Source organism: Mycteria americana, chromosome 5 (genome assembly GCF_035582795.1).
Source record: "Mycteria americana isolate JAX WOST 10 ecotype Jacksonville Zoo and Gardens chromosome 5, USCA_MyAme_1.0, whole genome shotgun sequence".
Taxonomy (NCBI): domain Eukaryota; kingdom Metazoa; phylum Chordata; class Aves; order Ciconiiformes; family Ciconiidae; genus Mycteria; species Mycteria americana.
In genome coordinates this window covers 28,521,289-28,540,617 of record NC_134369.1, presented here as the reverse complement: position 1 = coordinate 28,540,617, position 19,329 = coordinate 28,521,289, and the positions used below count along the sequence as shown (strand labels likewise).

At 43.7% G+C, this 19,329-nt stretch overlaps 1 protein-coding gene across 9 annotated transcripts in view; it reads right to left on the bottom strand.

The window, feature by feature from the left end:
* The window catches only part of TSPAN18 (tetraspanin 18), a 171,875-nt gene that overhangs the window by 7,426 nt on the left and 145,120 nt on the right, over positions 1-19,329 (bottom strand). For 8 of the 9 annotated variants that reach the window (XM_075502553.1, XM_075502546.1, XM_075502548.1 and 5 more), the window contains 5 exons: positions 14,452-14,543; positions 13,486-13,680; positions 7,595-7,669; positions 1,512-1,610; positions 28-207 (listed from right to left, as the gene is read on the bottom strand). In XM_075502553.1, the coding sequence (XP_075358668.1) occupies positions 28-207; positions 1,512-1,610; positions 7,595-7,669; positions 13,486-13,680; positions 14,452-14,514 (612 nt within the window). In that variant the 5' untranslated portion in view covers positions 14,515-14,543. The remainder of the gene's footprint in view (positions 1-27; positions 208-1,511; positions 1,611-7,594; positions 7,670-13,485; positions 13,681-14,451; positions 14,544-19,329) is intronic. The other variant, XM_075502554.1, reaches the window with a different exon arrangement.

Below are 19,329 nucleotides of genomic sequence, written 5' to 3'. Positions count from 1 at the left end.
CTTTTCCTGGCGTTTGGCTTCCCTTACCTGTCTGTTCTGAAACCTCTCAACGCCTCTGAGGCAGGCTTCCTTGTTGACAAACACCCCTTCTCGGCTCTGGAGCTCTCGCTGGCAACAAGCCTCTGGTGTTGCCTTTTCCAAAGAGGAGTATGGAAGATGAGGTATAGCTTCAAAATCTTCTGGTCCGTTCACTCCACAGCAGGCAAACTAGGGAAAGGCACAGAGAAGAAAGGAAGACAGAGTTGACACTTCGCCCTGAAAGCAGATATGAGAAATCTACCAAAGACCTATTCTTGTAGGGATCAAAGCTTCAGTCAAAGCAGAGACAAAACAACTGTTGTTTCCAAAGAAGTGGGTTGTGCTTGTACCTTGGAGCTTCTGTTTCGTCAAAGCCTTTTTACAAAGTCCCACTGTTCCCATGTCATGCTGTAGACTCTAAGGTACCACTGGGAATATTGCCACGAACTACACAGGGCTTTGGAGCACATCCAGAATGACTTGCTTGAGATCAGCCAGCAAGTCTGTAAGGGAGCCAGCAGTACAATCCAGGCTCCCAACCACCCGTTCTCCCCATAGCTCATGGACAGGACTGTTGCTGCTCAAAGGCACTGCTAGGTGATTCAAGTAAGGTCCCTTTTTAGGATTCAAGTCAGGTCCTTTTTAAGGATTCAAGTCATACTCTGACTCTGTCTCCTTTCAGTCAGCAAAAGGAAATGTCTTTATTAAAGTCCTGAATCAGCATGAAGGGCAGCAATCATCTTTTTCTTTTAAGATTAAAATTGACTTTTCATCTGCAGAGCCCAATGTCCTACTCCTCACTCCTGAAGAGATACACCGTGGGCTGTACTGAGCACTAAGTTCACATACATACACACAGAACTTCTTGTAGCAGATAAGAACGACTCCAATTCCAATGACACAGTCCATCTGTAACCTGCCTTATTAGGACTCCAATAACAAAGTCAATTTTGATGGCTAATATTTCTATACTGAAAATATACCATTAGGCATGCTCCTGCCTAACCTGCCACTTACCAACTCATTTCACAAGAGCAAACAAAAAGCCATTAATTAGCACCAGTTTTGGCTGCTGTTGGCTGGGAACAGTTTTGAAGTAGTCTGCAAGGTGAAAAGGCCAGGGTAAATGCAGCGATATTCAACTGCAGACAGCTCCACGGCTTTCTGTGCCCACTGTTTGAAAGCTGGGGGTACCCACTCGGGTCAAATGCCTCAGGCTTTGGCAAACCACAAAGGCTGACACAGTCACCAGGAGTGTCTCTCTCCGGATTGACGGCAGCTTGCTTTGAGAAAGACCGGCTGTCAGCCAAATTCTCATCTCCCTCCCACCACTGCCACAAACCCTAGTGCAACAGGATGCAAGCAACAGGAAACCCCTTGATGCAACAGGGTGGTTGAAGCAGGCTGACCCAGGCGAGCTGAGGGTGCGGGCTGAGCACCCTGTTGATGGCTGCTGACCACGGGCAGCATGGGACTGGCACGGCATGACTTACTGTGATCATAACAGAGTTCCAGGTAGAAGAGAAGACGTCCGTGTCGTTGTTCCTCAGGTAATGCTTCTTCAGCTCCTTGGTGAAAAACTCTCTGGTCAGCTGAAATGCACAGACAGGTGGAAATGCAAAGGTTACTTCCAACACCCCTTTCCCAACCACTTCCCAAAGGCCTCTTTTGTGAATGCTGGGGGTTGTTTGGTTGTTTTGGTTTTGTTCTTTTTTTTGCAAACCTCAGAGGGGAAACACGGGGAAAGCCACTGGCTGAACCATAACTGTATTCAGGGTGAATGGTAGTTGTTCAATAAAACTGTTGCTCATTAAAAATCAGGGATTGAATTATATCTATACTTGTAAGCTAACGTTTGCATTTAAAGGTTGGTTGTTTTTTAAATATTCAGCAGTATTTGGAAGTGTTTCATAAGTTGAAACAGGACTAAAACAGATTTTAGAAATATCTGCAAATCCACACCCAAATAGTAGCTTAACTTACTATGCTTCATGAGGTCTGCAATCAAAGCATGATTTTCCCCTCACTTTTCATTTTAAACCAGTTAACTTCCTACTAATGACAGAGGAACTGCTCTGAATTTACTTCCATGTGTCAGAAAGCAGAATCAAGCTCTAACACCAAACTTTCTGGGAATGAAAAGGAAGTAAAAAACATGTAATGAATATGAAATGTTCAAATCAACTTACAAATCAGAAAAAAAGACCATTTCCCTGAAAATGCTTTAGATTATCTAAACTGACCCACACACATGAAGAAAAAAAACCCTCTTTATATTTCCAGCGTTTAGATAATTTAAACAATTTTTCCTAAGGTCAGCAATAAAAATGAATGGAATTTCATTTACTCCTGTTTACCTTTACAGTAAAATAGAAAAACTGAACCAACATTTCTGCTCAGAGTCTCCTCAAAAAGTTAGACACCTTGAAATTACATTTACTTAGGATCACTCTCTGGAGGACTAGTAAATATATAAACTTAGAAGTCTTCTTAAACTGAATACTCCAATCTTTCCACCTTTCTGTCACTTCAGGATGAAAACTTCAAGGAATCCCCTTTTCAGGTTCCCAATAGGTCTTGACTTGTGTGGTCCCTTCTTGAAAATATCTTGTGATTTGTGACCCACACAGGTAAAATCTCTCTGCCACTGCAAAGCCTCAGTGAAGGGGCTTGGACTTGGCTGGATTTTTTTTTTCAACACTGCTCTAGTGTTGCATATTTGCAGGATCAGAAATTAAGCTTCCTGAAAAAGACCCCTTTTTTTTTTCTGTTCATACAGCACTGCAGATGCAGTAACATATACTGCTACGAGTGGGTTTCAAGTTCTTGATATGCAACGTGAAATATTGCACATACAAATACATATGTATGAGATGTATGTGTGGGCACAAAAGCACAAGCACAAAATTGTTTGTTTCCTTTGTAATTCTATCACAAAATTTAAGGCAAAAAAGAGAAGGCTGTGGTGACTCTTTAAAAGACCCCAAATACGACTTAATATTGACTTCTCTTTTACAAATACAAACTAAGGCCAAATTTAATGACTAAATCAATACTGGGTAAAACTTTGTCACAAAGACTTGAATGATGTAGGTAGCTCAACCTCACTACCTTTTAATGAGATATGCTGCTAAGTTCCTAAATCACTTTTATGAGACAGAGATTAACTCATTTTTTGCTTTTGAATATTAAAATACCAGAGGATAAGAGAGGACTGGCATTTTCCTTTGGGAATTTGGTGCACTGAGGGAAGGTCAGGTTAGAAGATACTGAAACATGTCCTCAGTGTTCTCTTTTTCCTCCCTTTCTCTGTGTACTTTATCCATGCAGCATCCTACCCTGCAGAGACAGCAGCACATTTTTTTTGATGCTTGTCTGTTTCTGAAGCACGGACTTTGAAACTGATATTACCATTGGTAATAATCCCAGCTGACTGCCTTTGGCGGGGTCTAAAACAAAAGAGTCATTTAAATATAACGTGAAACCTTTATTTTGACAGCAGCAACCCCAGAGGAAATTGTTCAGAGTTTGTGTGTGATTTTTACGAGACTTGGCCTAAAACAAAGCCTAGTGCTGGAAGGGTAAGTTTGCCAGGAAAATAACTGATTCCATTTTGTTGCTCTTAAACTGCTTGTCCTGAGCACCTGAAGTTCAGAAAAATGGAAAAAAACCAAACAAACCACACCAAAACCTTAAAAAAAACCCCAATCAGCAGAAGCATCTTTCTTCTTTTAAAAAATTGCTGACAAAGGAGGATAAAAAGTCAGCAAGACAGTCCTACTCACATGCCCATGACCCCCCTCTTGCAGAAGCTAGTAATGGCACTGATGAGGTCTGTGCACATTGGAGTACTACGGCAAGAACTATTCAGAAGGGAGCAAAGGACCTACTAACACCACCAGATCTTTGCACACGCTTCTGACGACACAGTTATATCAGCCACAGTCATGAACAATAAAGAGCCGTTCAGCTGTGGTTTTTTCTAGCTGTTCTGGGGGGAACGTGGCCAATACAGAAGCAGCACATGCATGCGTACATTTACATGCCAGTGAATGAAGTGGGACTGTTTTGTCACACTGGTTCAAAAAAATAGCTTGGCTGGGATTACCGCAGCCAGATGAAGGGGACTTACGAAAAAGAGGGCATTTCTGCACAACACAGGTGTGCCGGCACTGGCCAGGCAGGTCACAGCCTTCTCATGCAGCTCTGTGTTCAAGAATACTGAATGCTGTGCAAGAAGCTGGCTTCATGGTGTCTGCTTGGAAAACAGGACACACTCCTGTCTATCTGTATCTGCCTGGAGCATCCTAACGTTTCTGACACACTACTTGTGACACAGCTTGTACTGTAGGTACAGTCACCAGTGCTGCACTTCTCACTTCCACGGTGCCTTCCATCCAAGAGACCTCCAGCTGCTCAACTGAGGGATGGATGCTTCATGTTCTTTAGTTTGTGCCTTATGTCTGAGGAAACAAGAGGTATCAGGAACCAAAGCGACTTTTCTATTAAGTGTCAGAACTGGGCCTACAAATCCAAACATCCTGACTCCGTCCAGAGCCCTGCCACTGGACTCATCTGTTTCTACCATCCTGCTTTCTTGCTTGTTAAGACAATTCACTAAGAAAAAGAGTCAAATATCCCTCCAGTGTTTTTCCCATCCAGACCTCTGAATGGCATATAGAGAGCAATTCCTGTACATAAGGCAAATCGCTCTTTCACATCCTCTCTCTATTGTTCATGGAAGACGTTATTTTAGGGGGGGTCCTCCTAGATGAAAAAGGGTTCTCCACCCTCCCAAATGTCCTTTACAAAGGAAGAGAAACTCTGGTACTCCCATAGCTGATTAACAACAGCCTTCCTCTTCAGAGGCTGCTTTTAAACAGTTCTTTGGGAGTGCAACTGGACTTGCAGATCACAGTAGCTCACCATCGCCAATACCACTTTCACTAACCCCCCCACCACACTCTGTTTCACTGACTCTTCCTCTCATGTCAAATCTCAGCAGAAAACATCTCTTTTCTCCCTTATTTTTGCCTCTTAATTTCTTTCACTCCCTCAGGTATTAATAATTTAACTCTGTTGAGTGTTTGGGAGCTAGTTTGGATGTAAAACACTATACAAGAGAAAGCAGCACTGAACATTATCTGGAAAGCGAACAGGTAGAGCGTATCTTTCTCTTTTGTCTCATTTTATGCACCCAGTGAGGCCACAGCCCTATGGACTGGTGCAATGACCATCACAGGAACCCACTTGGTAAGCTTCCAAGCAAGTTAGGTTGCCTAAATGCGCATTTACCACCACACGCCTTGAAAATAATTTGTTTCACAGGGAAGAGAAAAGCGCATCTGAACCTGACCTTAAATTGCTACTGTGAAGAATTCTTCCTGACACGGGTGAAAGACAACCTCTGTCCCCACGGACAACCTGTCCAGCCATCTAGCCTCACCCTAACCCAAAGATGACAGCAAAATTAGCCACAAGTAGTTACTAAGCCAGAGGAGCTACCACCAAAATATATAGCAACAACAAAACAAGAGGGTTTTTTTCAGAAGAAACCTGAGGAGAGAACAAACCACAAGAATTTGCAGACTGAGTTTAACTTCTGCATAGAGCCGTCTCCAGCTATGTTGGGATCTGACGTGCTTCATTCCTTCCCTTTTAAGCCCTTCCTGTCAGTCATTCTGACAGAGTGGGAAGCTGGTGATACAAACAAGGAGACAAGCTCTAGAAAGACAGAAGTTTGTTCCCCTTCAGGTTTTAACTCACAAAACACCGCCAGATGCCGCAGAAGTCTAGAATAACCACTGTGACCTTATCTTGCAAGACAATATATCCTTACGTGTCCTACAGCTTCCATGGGAGTGGAAGGCACCGATGCTTTGCCCAGAAGCAAGATGTAAGCAGGCTCCTCGTGACTGAAGGAAGACGACACAGCCAGCCCTGCAGTCACCCCACACGCAGGACTCGCAGCGAGCCTGGCTGGTTGCTTGTACCTGTTACCAGTTTCCCACAGGGAAGGTGGGAGGTGGGAGCAGTCAGCTGCTGGCTGCTCGCCCGGCCTCTGCTCACCAGGGACCGCGTTCTCTCTCTGTCATGAAGCCTGTACCTGGGTCTGCAGGGCAGTTTCTACGTGTGCGGTCTGCTGCTTGTGCTGAACCAAAGGAATTCTCTAAAAACTCCTAATAGCAGAGCTGTAATGACCAGAACACACCAGACCCCCCATGCTGCAACCTATTTATGGAGCAGTAGCTGCTCCTATGAGGGCATGGTCTCAAAGCCTAAGCTGCAATGGGGCATCCACTCTGTGTACAAAGTGCCATCCCTTCCCCACTACCTTCAGATCTGAGGCAAAGAAAAAAGTCCACCAGCTTATAAAGGGAAAAAAAAATCCTCTCACTACCTCCCCCCAAGACCATCTTACTGCACAAACACCACACTGTCTTGCAGTGAGCTTCCTAAGTCTTGATTCTTTGCTTATCAAAATCTTTTTATATGAATAAAATTAAAAGTATGTCCCGGCTCAAGAAAATCATCATTATACATGGCCCTTCTATGCTCATGCCACACTTCTGTCACGTTCAGTACAGGGAGTGTTCTGTATGTTCTCTTACTACTGGCAGAGGCCAAATAAACAAAATAAATACAAACAGTCACTAGCAACCACCTCTACTGGCCAATATTTTTTCACAGCCATCACTCAGAGTCATATTTCAAAGATGGGCTGGCTTGAGAAGGATGGACCTAGTTCAGTCAGGCTCTTCTTTGCACACGTGGGAACATGAAAAAAATGCACAAACCTTTGTTGGTTAGAGAAACAAATGAGACTGTGCTTTCTACTAGTGTAGTAAAAGCTTACTATTAGCATAGGGGAGGGACGATGGCCATATAATAATATGCATAGCAGCAGAGCAGAGAAAGGCTACATCATATGAAGCTGTGGAGAGAAGGACCAGAAACTTGTAAGCAGGGCAATACGCAAGGGATCCATAGATGGGACTCAAAATGGGACATGGAGAGACTTGCTCAGAGCAGGTCAGGAGGGATACCTTACAAGCAGCATCAAGAAGAATCTGGTGAGCACCAGAACATGAACATTCAAGAAGGAATATGATTAAAAGATGTACAAGAGAGTTTTTGCACTGCAGAGCAAGCATTGGCTCTGTTGGGAAAACAGGAGGTTTCAGTATTAATATTAATATTAAACACATGCTATATCGAAAAAAGAAAAGAGTTGCTTTTAACCTTAGTGTGACTTTATTATAAAACTTCTCTCTGATGGAATGTGCAGCTGGTTTGGCTGCAAAAGAATCAGGAAGACTCTAAAAACTTCAGGATTTAAGTAGTCCCCCAGTGTATATCTCCTGTGTACATAAACCATCCGCCCTGCACGCGCCAGGTTAGTTAGCATTCACTGGCTTGCTGGCAGTTCTGCAGACTGAGGGTAGTAATGAAGCAGGTTTGTTGGTATTTGAAACAAACAGTCGCTCTACAAACGAATCAGCCACCATCTAACACCATGCTCCAGCTGGGTACAATCCCACTGGGGTTCAGAGTTTGCCCACCATCGGATACTTACATTTTCTCTGAAGATAAAAGCCAGGATTGCAGCTGAAAGCTCCGCCAGGAAGATTAACAAAATAAACATGAAGAACTGGAAGAGAGAAGATTAAAAAAAAAAAAAATAATAAAACCACAGACATACCATTAGGTGCATGCAATAGCTAGTAGGAACACAGAGTTCTGCTAGTCACCAAAGAGATGGAAAAAATAACTGAGAAAACTTTTTTTTCCCTGATAATTAGAAAAACCTATGAGACAGTAACCTGCAGCAGACACAGCCCCTCTCTGACCACGTCACAGGACACGGGAGCTTGCAACGCTTTTGCCTGGTTCTAATGGGTGAAAGGGAGTAAGGCTACAGGACCTGTAGCATCCCCTGATAAATCTGCACCAGGTTAAAACAGTAAAGCCTACTTTGATGGAAAAAATTATATGATTATGTAGATGATCGTACAGGGTTAAGCTGTCCTGACACAGGTGTATGCATCACATGCATAGCGCTCAGGTACTGTGGAGCGTTTCCTGCCTGGGATGAGCGCTGGGACTCCTGTGGGCTCCCCCTTCAGATCCTTCTGCCCGGAGGCAGCACAGAAAACTGGTACATAGCTAGAGGTAAAACTCCAGTAGAGAAGAAGAGGTGTATGCATCACATGCATACACCTACATATGCACACACATCCCTCATCACAACATAAAGAACATAAACAATTTTACTGTAATATGATCATGACTCACTTTGTATGGAAGGAGATAGCGGGACATATACTCAAGTATTTACACCTATGACCAAAAATGGACTCTTTTCAGAGTATTCTGCATTTCAGGACAAAATTAGCCTTGGTTAATATCCCCCTCCACACAATGGCGTTGCACTGAGTTAAGTATTAACCATGCAGAACATCTACAGAAAGCTGATAACACACCATCATAATTTTAATTTGATCATGCAAGTATCATCCATGTCTTGTATAGTATTCAAAGTGTGCATAGTCATATCCTTAAATTAAGGACACACTGCAGACCTGACAGAAAGCAATAGCCAGCAGATTGAGTGGTAGCAAAAGAGAAACAGGCATTCAGTTTGAAGTAAAACCATTACACTTATGTCATCATAATTCTAGGCAAGAGAAATGAAATCGAATAGAGAGGCACATGGTTGTTCAATTTAAGCTGGAACTGTATTTTCATCCTGTTGCCCTTGCAACCTTCTGCTGCTTCAGTCTAAAAGTCTGGTCTTCAGTCTTATTAAAGGCATCTTGTTTCTGTGATGTTACCAAGCCTGAGCGATTCACCGTGCCTTCACCACCCATGCCACAGAATAAATCAGATGCACTTAAGAGGTCTCATCCCCAGACAGGCAGACGTCTTGCTGCGAGGGTGCTGTCCCCGGGACCTTGCCTACCCAGAGCGCTCAGGTACTGTGGAGCGTTTCGTGCCTGGGATGAGCGCTGGGACTCCTGCGGGCTCCCCCTTCAGACCCTTCTGCCCGGAGGCAGCACAGAAAACTAGCTAGAGGTAAAACTCAAGTAGAGAAGAAGAGTGTTGAAGGGAACAAACCTCCCAGGGCAGGAAAGCACTCACTGACATCAAAGAGCTCAGGACTCGGCCTGTCTTTGGGACCGATTCTCAGTTACATTGATGCCTCATGCTAGTTTGATGTCGCTTCAGTCCATAACAAATAGTAAAAGGAACAGGCAGGTATGTGTCCTCTAACAGCCTTAAAACAACAAATGTTGGTGCTGAGGAACTCCTATGGGAACAGAGCAGAAAGTGGCTAGGCTCACACCCTTGCCCAAAATCACATTTCCGTTCTTGGAGACAAAACAGGGGGCTTGAGGAACCATAAGTCTGAACTAGATGGCCATTTTTTATGTTCTTATAGCCATAAAAAGAAATCACCGTTTGAGAGTCAGCCCTTCTAAAATTCAAGAATCCCAAGAATTAGCCCACAGACGCAAAGATGATTTTATAAAACTGAGTAAACGTTCAGAAATGAACTCGGATTTTGGCACCATGTGAGAAAAACAGGAGTGAACAGAGAACCCAGTAAGACCGCATCACATAGAGGGTAATAAACATGTGGTACATGTTACCAACACAAGTGGTTGAAGCAACAAGTAGAAATAAACACAAGAGAAGTCTGGATTTTTTTTGTGTGTGAGAAGGTTATTGAAGGTCTTTCTGAAACACAGGGCAGGCAGATGGGGCCAGAAGTACTATTGTGATCCCCAAGCAATGATTTATAAACAGCGTCTGCAATGCTGTGCACCGTGCATTTTGGTAATGGAGAGAGAATTCAAACTACCTGCTTGGAATGGGCAAAATGTTGTTTTGTTGTCAATTATCAGAGCTGTAAGCGATTTTTCCACACTGGAAAAGTGCACACACCACCCTGTCCCATTTGTCTTCCCGCTTCTGCAGTGGAAACAAAAGAAAAGGAGCCTGGGCTCAAATGACAAAACAAGAAGAGTCAGATGAGCAAGGACTTTGGTTGCTAACAGAAGGCTGTTGCTTGATTTTGCTGAACTAGTTAACTCTATAATTTATTCTTACTGCTGGAGTTTTCTGTGTGGCTTCTTTTTTTCCTGCTCAGAGACTGTTTTGTTTTTAATTTCACCACAGGAGGGCAAAGAACAAGTGATGAGAATGAACGATGCTTTGCAAATTCACATCATCATCCATCAAGGGATCTCAGCATAGTCACTAAGAGGTCTAAGGTGGTGATCAAGTGATTAATCCCATCACCCTGCTAATTGCATTTCATTTACTGATTACTGGGAGACACATGTTCACCCAAGCTCCAGCACAGGTCTGTGCAGAAGTGGAAGCAGCCATTCCCAGATTAACTCTGATAAGCTTCATTATCATTCCCAAACTGATTTACACTTACATTGTGCAGTCTGCATTACAGATTTGTAACAGTTACTGTAGAAAAAACACGAGCAGCCATTAGGGCTGATGAGAAAAAGAAGATGGATCATCAGTGTTTCAGAACTTGCTCTCATTCTGCATTTTAAGGAGAGTCAAAATCTGCTTATTATGTTTTGCCTCCCAAAATGAAATTGATTACTGATATATGAGAGCACTAAACAGCCAACTGGTTAATGCATGGGACACAGCAGCCTCACATTCAAATTCATGCTTGAGACCCAACACTTGAACACGGATACCCCCCCACATCCAAGGGGAACATCCTGAGGAGTGGGGTCTTGCATGCTGGTCAAAAATCCTGCCTCAGCTCCTGGTGATGGTTACAAGTTTATCAGAAGTTTCCACAAATCAATGTTTCATGTTTCTTTTTCACAACTCATCTACTGTTCCAGTTTCAGCAATGCAGTTCCAAAAAGAGCAGCAACTGCCTTTAACCCAAAGGACCCACATTTTCATGCTGAAAAGTTTCAGGGGCTACTGCATCCATTTTACAAGAGTGCAAAATAGGAAATCTGCACTCAAAACTAAGCTAAATGAAGCTAACATGGACTGTTCTTGTTGCAAAGCTGAATTCAGTCCCGTGGTTCAATGTTGTATGCTCAACAGCACTTTGGATTCTGATTTTCATGGTGTTCTTTTGCAGTCAGAGGGTCTTCAGGACAATCCAGAAGTTATTCTATGCCTGATTTGCAGGCCAATGTTTGCTGCTTTTTGTGAGCCAAGTCCAAATGCTGGGAAATCTAGAAAGACTTCACAGCTTTGTGCTTAATGCAACGTTAGGTTCCACAGTTATGTTTTTTTACCAGAAGACAAGCAGCTTAATGAAAAATAAAAGTCCTTGCAAACACAGAAGCCAGAACCTAGAGAACATGCATGTGTGCATCTGTCTTGTCCCTTCTATCTTCTGTTTACCTTTGGACTGAAAGCTTCAGATATACATTATACATCACTGTGAAATCTCACTCAAGCAGCTCTCTGGCTCATCAATTCTTTAACAACTTTGTAAGTGAACTTGATTTGATCTAACAACTTCTCCCCAAGTACCACCCTGCTGAAGCCTAACACTCTCCATTTTGCAAGGTGTTCCCAGTCTTTCTGGCATATGCTTATGAGTGGTTTGCCTTTTCAATGCCTAAAACTTACTCCTATCAGACTTCTGTTTTCACAGATGTTTTATGTATTTTAACATCAGCTGGTGTGGCCCCCAAAAAAGCAGAAATTAGCAACATATCTCTTCTCACTTGGTATCAGCACAGATCCTTGTCCAAGTGCTTCACTGCTGTTGGACATGAGATGGCAGGTTGTTTAACAAAGTTGACTTTGATACCAGAAACCCTGGAAGACCTGATCAAAGTGGAACACTAATTCTTCATCCAGTAATTACTTTTGGAGTTTCTCCTAGTCCCGGGCATTACTTGCAGCCCATATATTTCTCACATTTCAAGTATAAAATAAAATAATAAGAAAAGTAAATAAATAAAGCAGCAAGGCTCAGAACTATCTCTAAGAGTCAGAGAAGTAATAACCACAAAATTGAGTGCACTGGAGTATAACTAAAACACCAGGAGGAACATTCAAACCGTGATGTAACTCTGTGATGTTAAATCAGGAAAGAGCATGGCCCAGAGCTCCCTTCCTCCAGCCAGGTCCCCAATCTGTATGCAGCAGACATGGTCCAAACTGAAAATATTACTCTTCCATTCACTTACAATCAATACTTCTCATCAAACATAACTTTTAGTTTCTTAATCTGACAGAGACAGGCTCTGAAGTAACCTCGGGCTCATTGGGCTTGATCCTTTGCATTTTATTAGGTTCCTCTGGGCAGATCTCCATGACTTCACAGGTGATACATTTGGTTTTCCGATTTACTTCTGAAATGAGTGACTAAGACTTAAAACCCACAATGGCTTCCAGAAAAGGGCTCTCATTTACAAGTTATTAATTCAAGGGGTGGGTGAGCCAAGTGCTAGAGAGAATTTATCTCAGTGAAACCATGCTCATCTCTAGGAAAAAATGGTTTTACATTCAAGAAAGAGGACTTTCCTGTTCTGTTTAAAGTTAGAGACAAGCCTCTTTTGCACCATGAAGCAGCTGTGCAAGATACAATCATAACAAAACACCGTAAGATCAAGATTAAAAAAAAAAAAACCAACAAAACAAAAAACCCCAAAGCCCCAACAGACCCAGAGGGAGAAACAAAAGGTCACGTTTGACAAAAATGAAAAATAAAACTAATGATCTTTGTCTTTCAAAACATAACTGGTAATGCCTTCCAGTAAGAGATCATGGCTGGAAACCCTGCAGTATCAGAACTTATGGAGAAGGTCAAAAGTGACTTATTTCAGACGCTAGCTCTTTGTAAATAGTACTTGATGACCACACAGGCTGAAATTTAACCCTATAATTCAGGGGAAAATTTGCCCAAAGATAACAAATCAGGTTCATTTTAGGAGCAGAGTAGGCTGCCTAAGGGAGTGACCAGCTATCGAGAGCTGCAATGATAGGCCACCATGCAGTTCTGAGCTGGGCATTTCTGCTGACGGGGGTGGCTCCGTTACACAGGTGCTTTGCTCTACCCGTTCCCTCTGCTTTGTTGTGAACCACTGAGGAATGAATCCACAAGTGGAGCAGTGGGTTTTGGGTGGCCGGGAGAGGACCATTTTTGGTGACTTTATAAAAGTAAAAAAAAAAAACCCCAAACAACCAAAGGAGACCATTTTGAAACAAAGCTTAACAAGGTCAAAATACACTCCCAGACACCATACCCACTGGGCTCAGATCTGATATAGGGCAAAAGCAAATTCTCTGTATTTCTAGATGTGTGTAAAAGTACCCTAAGCCTATTTATTATCTACAGGAATAATGGCTACAATAACAGACATCCATTCATGCACTTATCACAGCATCGTCTATCCAGTCACCCCCATTCTTGGGAAGCACCAAAAGGCCAACAGAAAATGCAAAGACACTTACAAAAAGCAGGAGGCATTTGTTCTCACGGATGGCACCACAGCAGCCAAGGAAACCCAGCAGAAAGAGCATCGCTCCCATAGCCAGCATGATGTACGCTCCCGTGAAGAGCAGAGGGTTGGCAGCCACTATCTCTCGGAAACCTGTGGGATCCACAATGACCCAGATCCCAACTCCCAGCAGGCACGCTCCTCCCAGCTGTCAGGGCACAAGGAGAGGAGAGAAAGGGAGATAAGTCAACGTAAAACAACTGCTGCAGAAAAATTGGATTCATTGCTATCTTTTGATCAAAGGTGTTCACTTGGAGAATTTGTTTCTCCATGGCATATATTCTCCACTGAGCAGGTGACTGCTGACATGCTACTCTTAATACCTCTTGCTCACTAAATGAACCTTTTGCAGCACAAGCACCTTTATTCCTTGACACGTCACTCTAGTAAACTGTGTACTCCCTCCCTAATGCTGAAAGACTGAGTCTTGAGCTGCTGCCACACCTGTAGGGGACAGCCCAGTGAAGGGGCACACGTGAACCTCGCCACCACAGAGGCCAGGGTGGCTGGGTGCTCCCACCCTTCCTGCCAAAGGCAACAGCAACAGGGTCACCGAGAATGACTCTAAATGTGGTAGGAAAATGACTGAGTTTTCTAGTGAAAACCTCAGCAGGGCACCCAGGACTAGAAAACAATTGCTTCTGCCATTCAAGGACAGACCACATATACCACTACAGCTTTCCCTCTGGTCTCCCTTGCCAAGGACAGGAATAACTCAGACAACAGTGATCACTGCGCTGGCTTGCTGAACGTTTGAGTATCTTTGGATGCTGCAAAACCGCCAGTGATTGCTAGTGCAAAGCTGAGGGGATATTCTGTACCGTGGCAACTTTACCAAATTACAGCCTGTCCTGCTGGGGAGCAGCAGGCTGCTGGAAACAGGAGGATTCATGAGAGAAAGTGGATTCTAAACACTTACAAATATAAAGAAATTGAAAAGAAACATCAGGTACTTCATGCAGCTCAGACAGTCTCCCTCCATGGTCTTCAGGCTCCTTGATCCAATTCTTCCTGCAAAACACCAGCACTTCCTTAGCACACTCATTTTTTATTGGAGTGACACAATCCTATCTCCATTTGCATTTCCCCCAAGATCCTGTGGAGTTCATTATACAGAAGAGCTCATTTCTTACCTGAACAGGCAACATAGCACAGGCTAGTTAGAGATAATGATCGCTGCTAAGTCCCTTTGCATTCTTCCAGGTCTAAAGGCGAACGCAGATGTGAAGAGGAAGGTTGCAGGAGAGGAAAGCTCTCTCTTTGCTTGCAGAGTGATATGCTGGGGAAAAGATATCCCTCTGCACATGAAGGTATTTTATTCCCAGTCCCTAAAGCCTGTCAAGTCTAAGAAGCACTGAATGTACCTGCCTACTTCACACCAAAAAAGGTCGTATCGACACAGGAGCCAGAAGAAGCTGTGCCCATTTGAAAGGCTCACAAGCAAGCATTTGGGACAGTTAGCTCCATATAAGCTTCGTCTACAGAATGAATGCCACACAAACATGAACAACATTTCCAGGGAAGCTTGTAGACAGCTGGAGGAGCTGGGCTGGGAATGACTGCAGTGTGTGGACATGGGAGGGCATGAGGAGGCTGTCCTCACACAGTTACTCAGCCTGGGGCACAACACTTGCTTGCCATGCAGTGTGAAGTGTTACTGTGCTAGTGAAGTCCTGGTGCTCTACACCCCACCCTGCACAGGTCTTTTGGAGGCAGAGCCCATGGATCAACGTTGGTAAGCTTTTAAGACCAGGGAAAAATGCTAAGGAGTCTTAACCACCTCTGAAACTTCATGTCTGAATTGGATAACAAACTGCTTAGGACAGTACTTCTATTGGAAGAGCAGCTATAAATCCTGACCAGGTGAGGCTACACTGGAAGAAAGTTTCTGCTTGCCGTTTAATGAAGCCACTGTGTCTCCCAATATGCAATTATATCACCAAGTACCCCAGAGGTACAGACAAATAAATACATAAAATAGTAAAACTTTCACTGAAAAAGAAGATAATGCAGTCACGGCACCATGCACAGATGGGTGCATACATATGCAAACACAGAGGCACAAGTTTGCTTAGCTCCCGAGAGAAGCCTTCGCAAAGTCCACATGCTTCTTAACCCATCCCTTTCCCTTTCTCCACTGCAAATGCCATTCCCTAAATAGACCTGCATCCAATGATATGCTATGTTAGCAAAGTACATTCAATTCACTTACAAGAAAAAACAGAAATTATCCAAGGTTTTCACCAGGCCAGACATAAAACTCTTTCTCTCACTTCTTCATTGTTTTTATTAATCCACAAAACTTGGGAGTGCTGTAGAGCCTCGCGGGGTGCTTCCCTCTGTGACCATGGGAATTGCTGTGCTTTAGCCAAAGCTCTGAGAAAACCCATTGGCAGGCAGAGCTCCCACCAAGGGGCTGCCTGAGGTAAGAGCCAGATTTTTATCATACAGTGTGTGTTTGCTGCACTTCTTTGACTTCATTTAAAAATCAAATCAGTTCCTTCCCAGTGGAAAAACAGGCAGATGCACAAACGGTGCAACGCAGAAGCTCGTGTGGACATGCAGCTGCTTTCCCTCTGCATCTTCCTGTGCCTGGGGCAGGACAGCAGCGTGCCTCTGCTGGGTGGGTACTGCCCAGGGAATCCCTTTTGCTAGAGCAATCCCGAGAAGATCCACAAAGCCAGTCTTACAGTCCACCTCGCTTCTAGAGAAACACAAACCTGCATCTGAATCTGAGAATGAGGGCAATATTTTTCTTTATGAAGTTTATTTTCTTATAGCTCTGATACACAACTGTTCTGCCCAGAGACTCAAAGCCAAGACCACGACTGCAGAAGATAAGAGTGGGGCACAGAGCCCTGATGTGGGCCTGGAGGAGATGTCCACAGCTTCCTGATGGTGTTTGAAGCCATGTCTGCAAATCTCGCAGAGAAAGGAGATCTTGAAGTCCAGAAGGGTAAGGAGCTGGGGAGGGAATTCTTCAGTTTCACAGGAAAGGTGAACCTTCAGCTCCGCTAACCCATGAGCTTGGACACCACAGTAGAGAGGGATATGAAAATACAGACAAATCGATAGGATACTGGAACTTCAAGAGGCCCACAATTAGTGGCACTCAGATGTTCCCATCACCACACAAAAAAGTTATGCTCCAATGAAACAAAGGATGGCTAAATCTCAGTATATTAGCCAAAGTCTGAAAGTTATCTGAGAAACTTCTAAGTCCTGCTGCCTTGAGCACCCATCCACATGATCCATATCACAGTAGCCTTAGGCAAAAAAGGAATAAAAAGCAAACCACTTTAGCCGTATTGTGCCACTTCACATCGTTCACACTCATCTCACTGCAGAGGCACCCACATGAAAAACATTGCCTGTGGTCCAAGAAGCAGCAGCTCCTGAGTCTAATGCTGTCTTGCTGCTTTGTAGAGTTGATAAATCACATTCCCGCCTTACTTTACTTTCCATGTCTGGGTCTGCTTCCTCTGCAAGATGAGGAGGCTTCCTTGGGACCGCTCTGATTTACATGGGTTGAGTACAGGCCTCCTTTTCTTTTGAAAGACAAACCTAAGCTACAATTCCTTGCGTTGCTCCTGCCCATGCATCCACTCAGTATGTTAAAATGTTTTCTAGGTGTGAGCAGGGAAGGGAGACTCTAAATCCATTGAGCAATCAGGTCCTGAAACCTTCACTGGCAGGGCCACGCAGTCACATTAGCATGACAGTAGCATGAACACATGCACACTCAGCTTTGACAAGTGAGGACTTCCTTGTTTGCCTGGGAAAGAAATTGTCCCCAGTGGTGGTACTGGGCTCAGATTTGTAATTTCTAAACCCACCACGCTTCACACAGCAAAGCAACAACTAAGTGCAATGCTACCAGTTGTGCTGTGCTTCAAGCCAGGAACACACCCACTGGGGTTTACAAATCCCAAAGTCCTTCAACTCAGGATGTGCAAATGGAAGTCAGTGGCAACAGTACGAGGTCTGGGCTGGCAAAGCCAAGAACAGAGCACGTCAGAGCTTCCACATCGTAAGAGCTCAATGCAAACTTCCAGAAAATGCTAACCCACTGATCTGATCTGAGAAACAGGAGCCCTGAGCAACTGTTTCAGTGCTGGAACTGAGAGCTTGGAGAGACCCGCACATGTCAGCATAACACACCCTTTCCAGTTTCTGCTGGGTACCCAGATTCCCAAACAGCACATGCATGATCACCATTTGGATCTTGTGATTGCACTGACTGAAACAGGGCAAATCAACCAAAAGCGTGATCTGACCTCTTACGTAGCACTTAAAACTGTTTCATGTCAGAGCTCAAGCACCCCAGCTATTTATCATCTAGTTCATACATGCAGTAGTGCTCTAGACTTTGAAGAGTATATAACTAATGCTTTTTACAAACAATGCAAGCAAAATGCAAATAACGTTACTTACAAACAACGTAATTATGAAACCATTTGTGCTAACTGCTGCCTTACTAATTAGCTGAAGGTGCCTGAAGTCCCTGATGACAGGCTGCATGGAGAAAATAACTGACATGAAAGGACAATCCTGACCCACAGAGCTGCTTTTTCCTTCCACTTTTCTTGTGAAGGCATACACACAAAAGGCAAATTTTGTAAGTTACTCCTACTACACACTGATGCAAGTGTGATAAAAACTGAACGCATATGTCTTAATCTACCTTTTAAAAATATCTTCTCTCCCTTCCTCCAGGCCCCAAATGTGTGACAGATTAAGTTCTCCTCTGCAGGAGACATTTAATGCTAAGCAAACTTTAACAGTCAGAACTGCAGAAGACAGCGGCTGACAGATGCTTTCCCTGGCTTGTCCCATCTCAGACCTGTGAGACATATGAGATGCATTTGTTTTTGTCTGAAATGTAGCTATAAATGTTCAGCTTTTTCTTAGGCAGATTATTCTACATCTCTCCCCCCCCTAATATGAAATTTATCTTGCAAAGTCATGGGGAGGCTAAAAATCCCCAGCAGTGTAGCCAGGAAACATACCCCAGCTGCTGTAATCAGTTAAGAATAAAGCCTAGTTTTTCAAGGCAATGGATTTTTTTGTTCTCCAGCCACCATTTATTTCCTTCCTTCTGACATTTGCTTTGCAGCCTTGCAGCTACCTTGAACTTCACATATCTAAAGGCAGCTGCTCAACCACACCCCTAAAAACTACTTCCAAGTTTCTCTTTGCCACCACTGACATTTCCCTCTACCCCCATATCCCTTTCACACTGGATGGAAACCCACTGTTTCACTTCAATTGATCCTTTACCTTTGCCTTGGAAATGGAATCACTGAAAAACTTAGGTTGAACAGGACCTCTGGATGTCATTGAGTACAAACACCCACTGCCTCCAACCTGAGCCAATTCCAAAGTTTGATCCAATTTCAAAGTTAGAGCAGGTTGCTCAGGGTCACATTAGTTATGTTTTGAGTATCTCCAAGGACTGAGATTCCCCAGTCTCCCTGGGCACCTCTTCCAATGTTTGACCACCCTCCTTGTGAAAATATTTTTCATAACAGCTGTCCAAGGTGTCTCCAAATTACCTTGTGGCAAAAGGAACAAGAGCATCCCTCGGATGTGCCAGTCCATCAGAACTCTCAGAGCACCTTATCTTCACCAGTCTCAATCCTTGCATCTTCCGTATCATACCACTCCTACCCTCTACTGAAAACAAGTGTGTGAACCATTTTCCTTGCCTACCATTCCAACCCCTACCATACCTCTGCAGACTATTCATATTCCACTACATAAAATTCAGACATTGTACACTTGCCGATGGCTCATC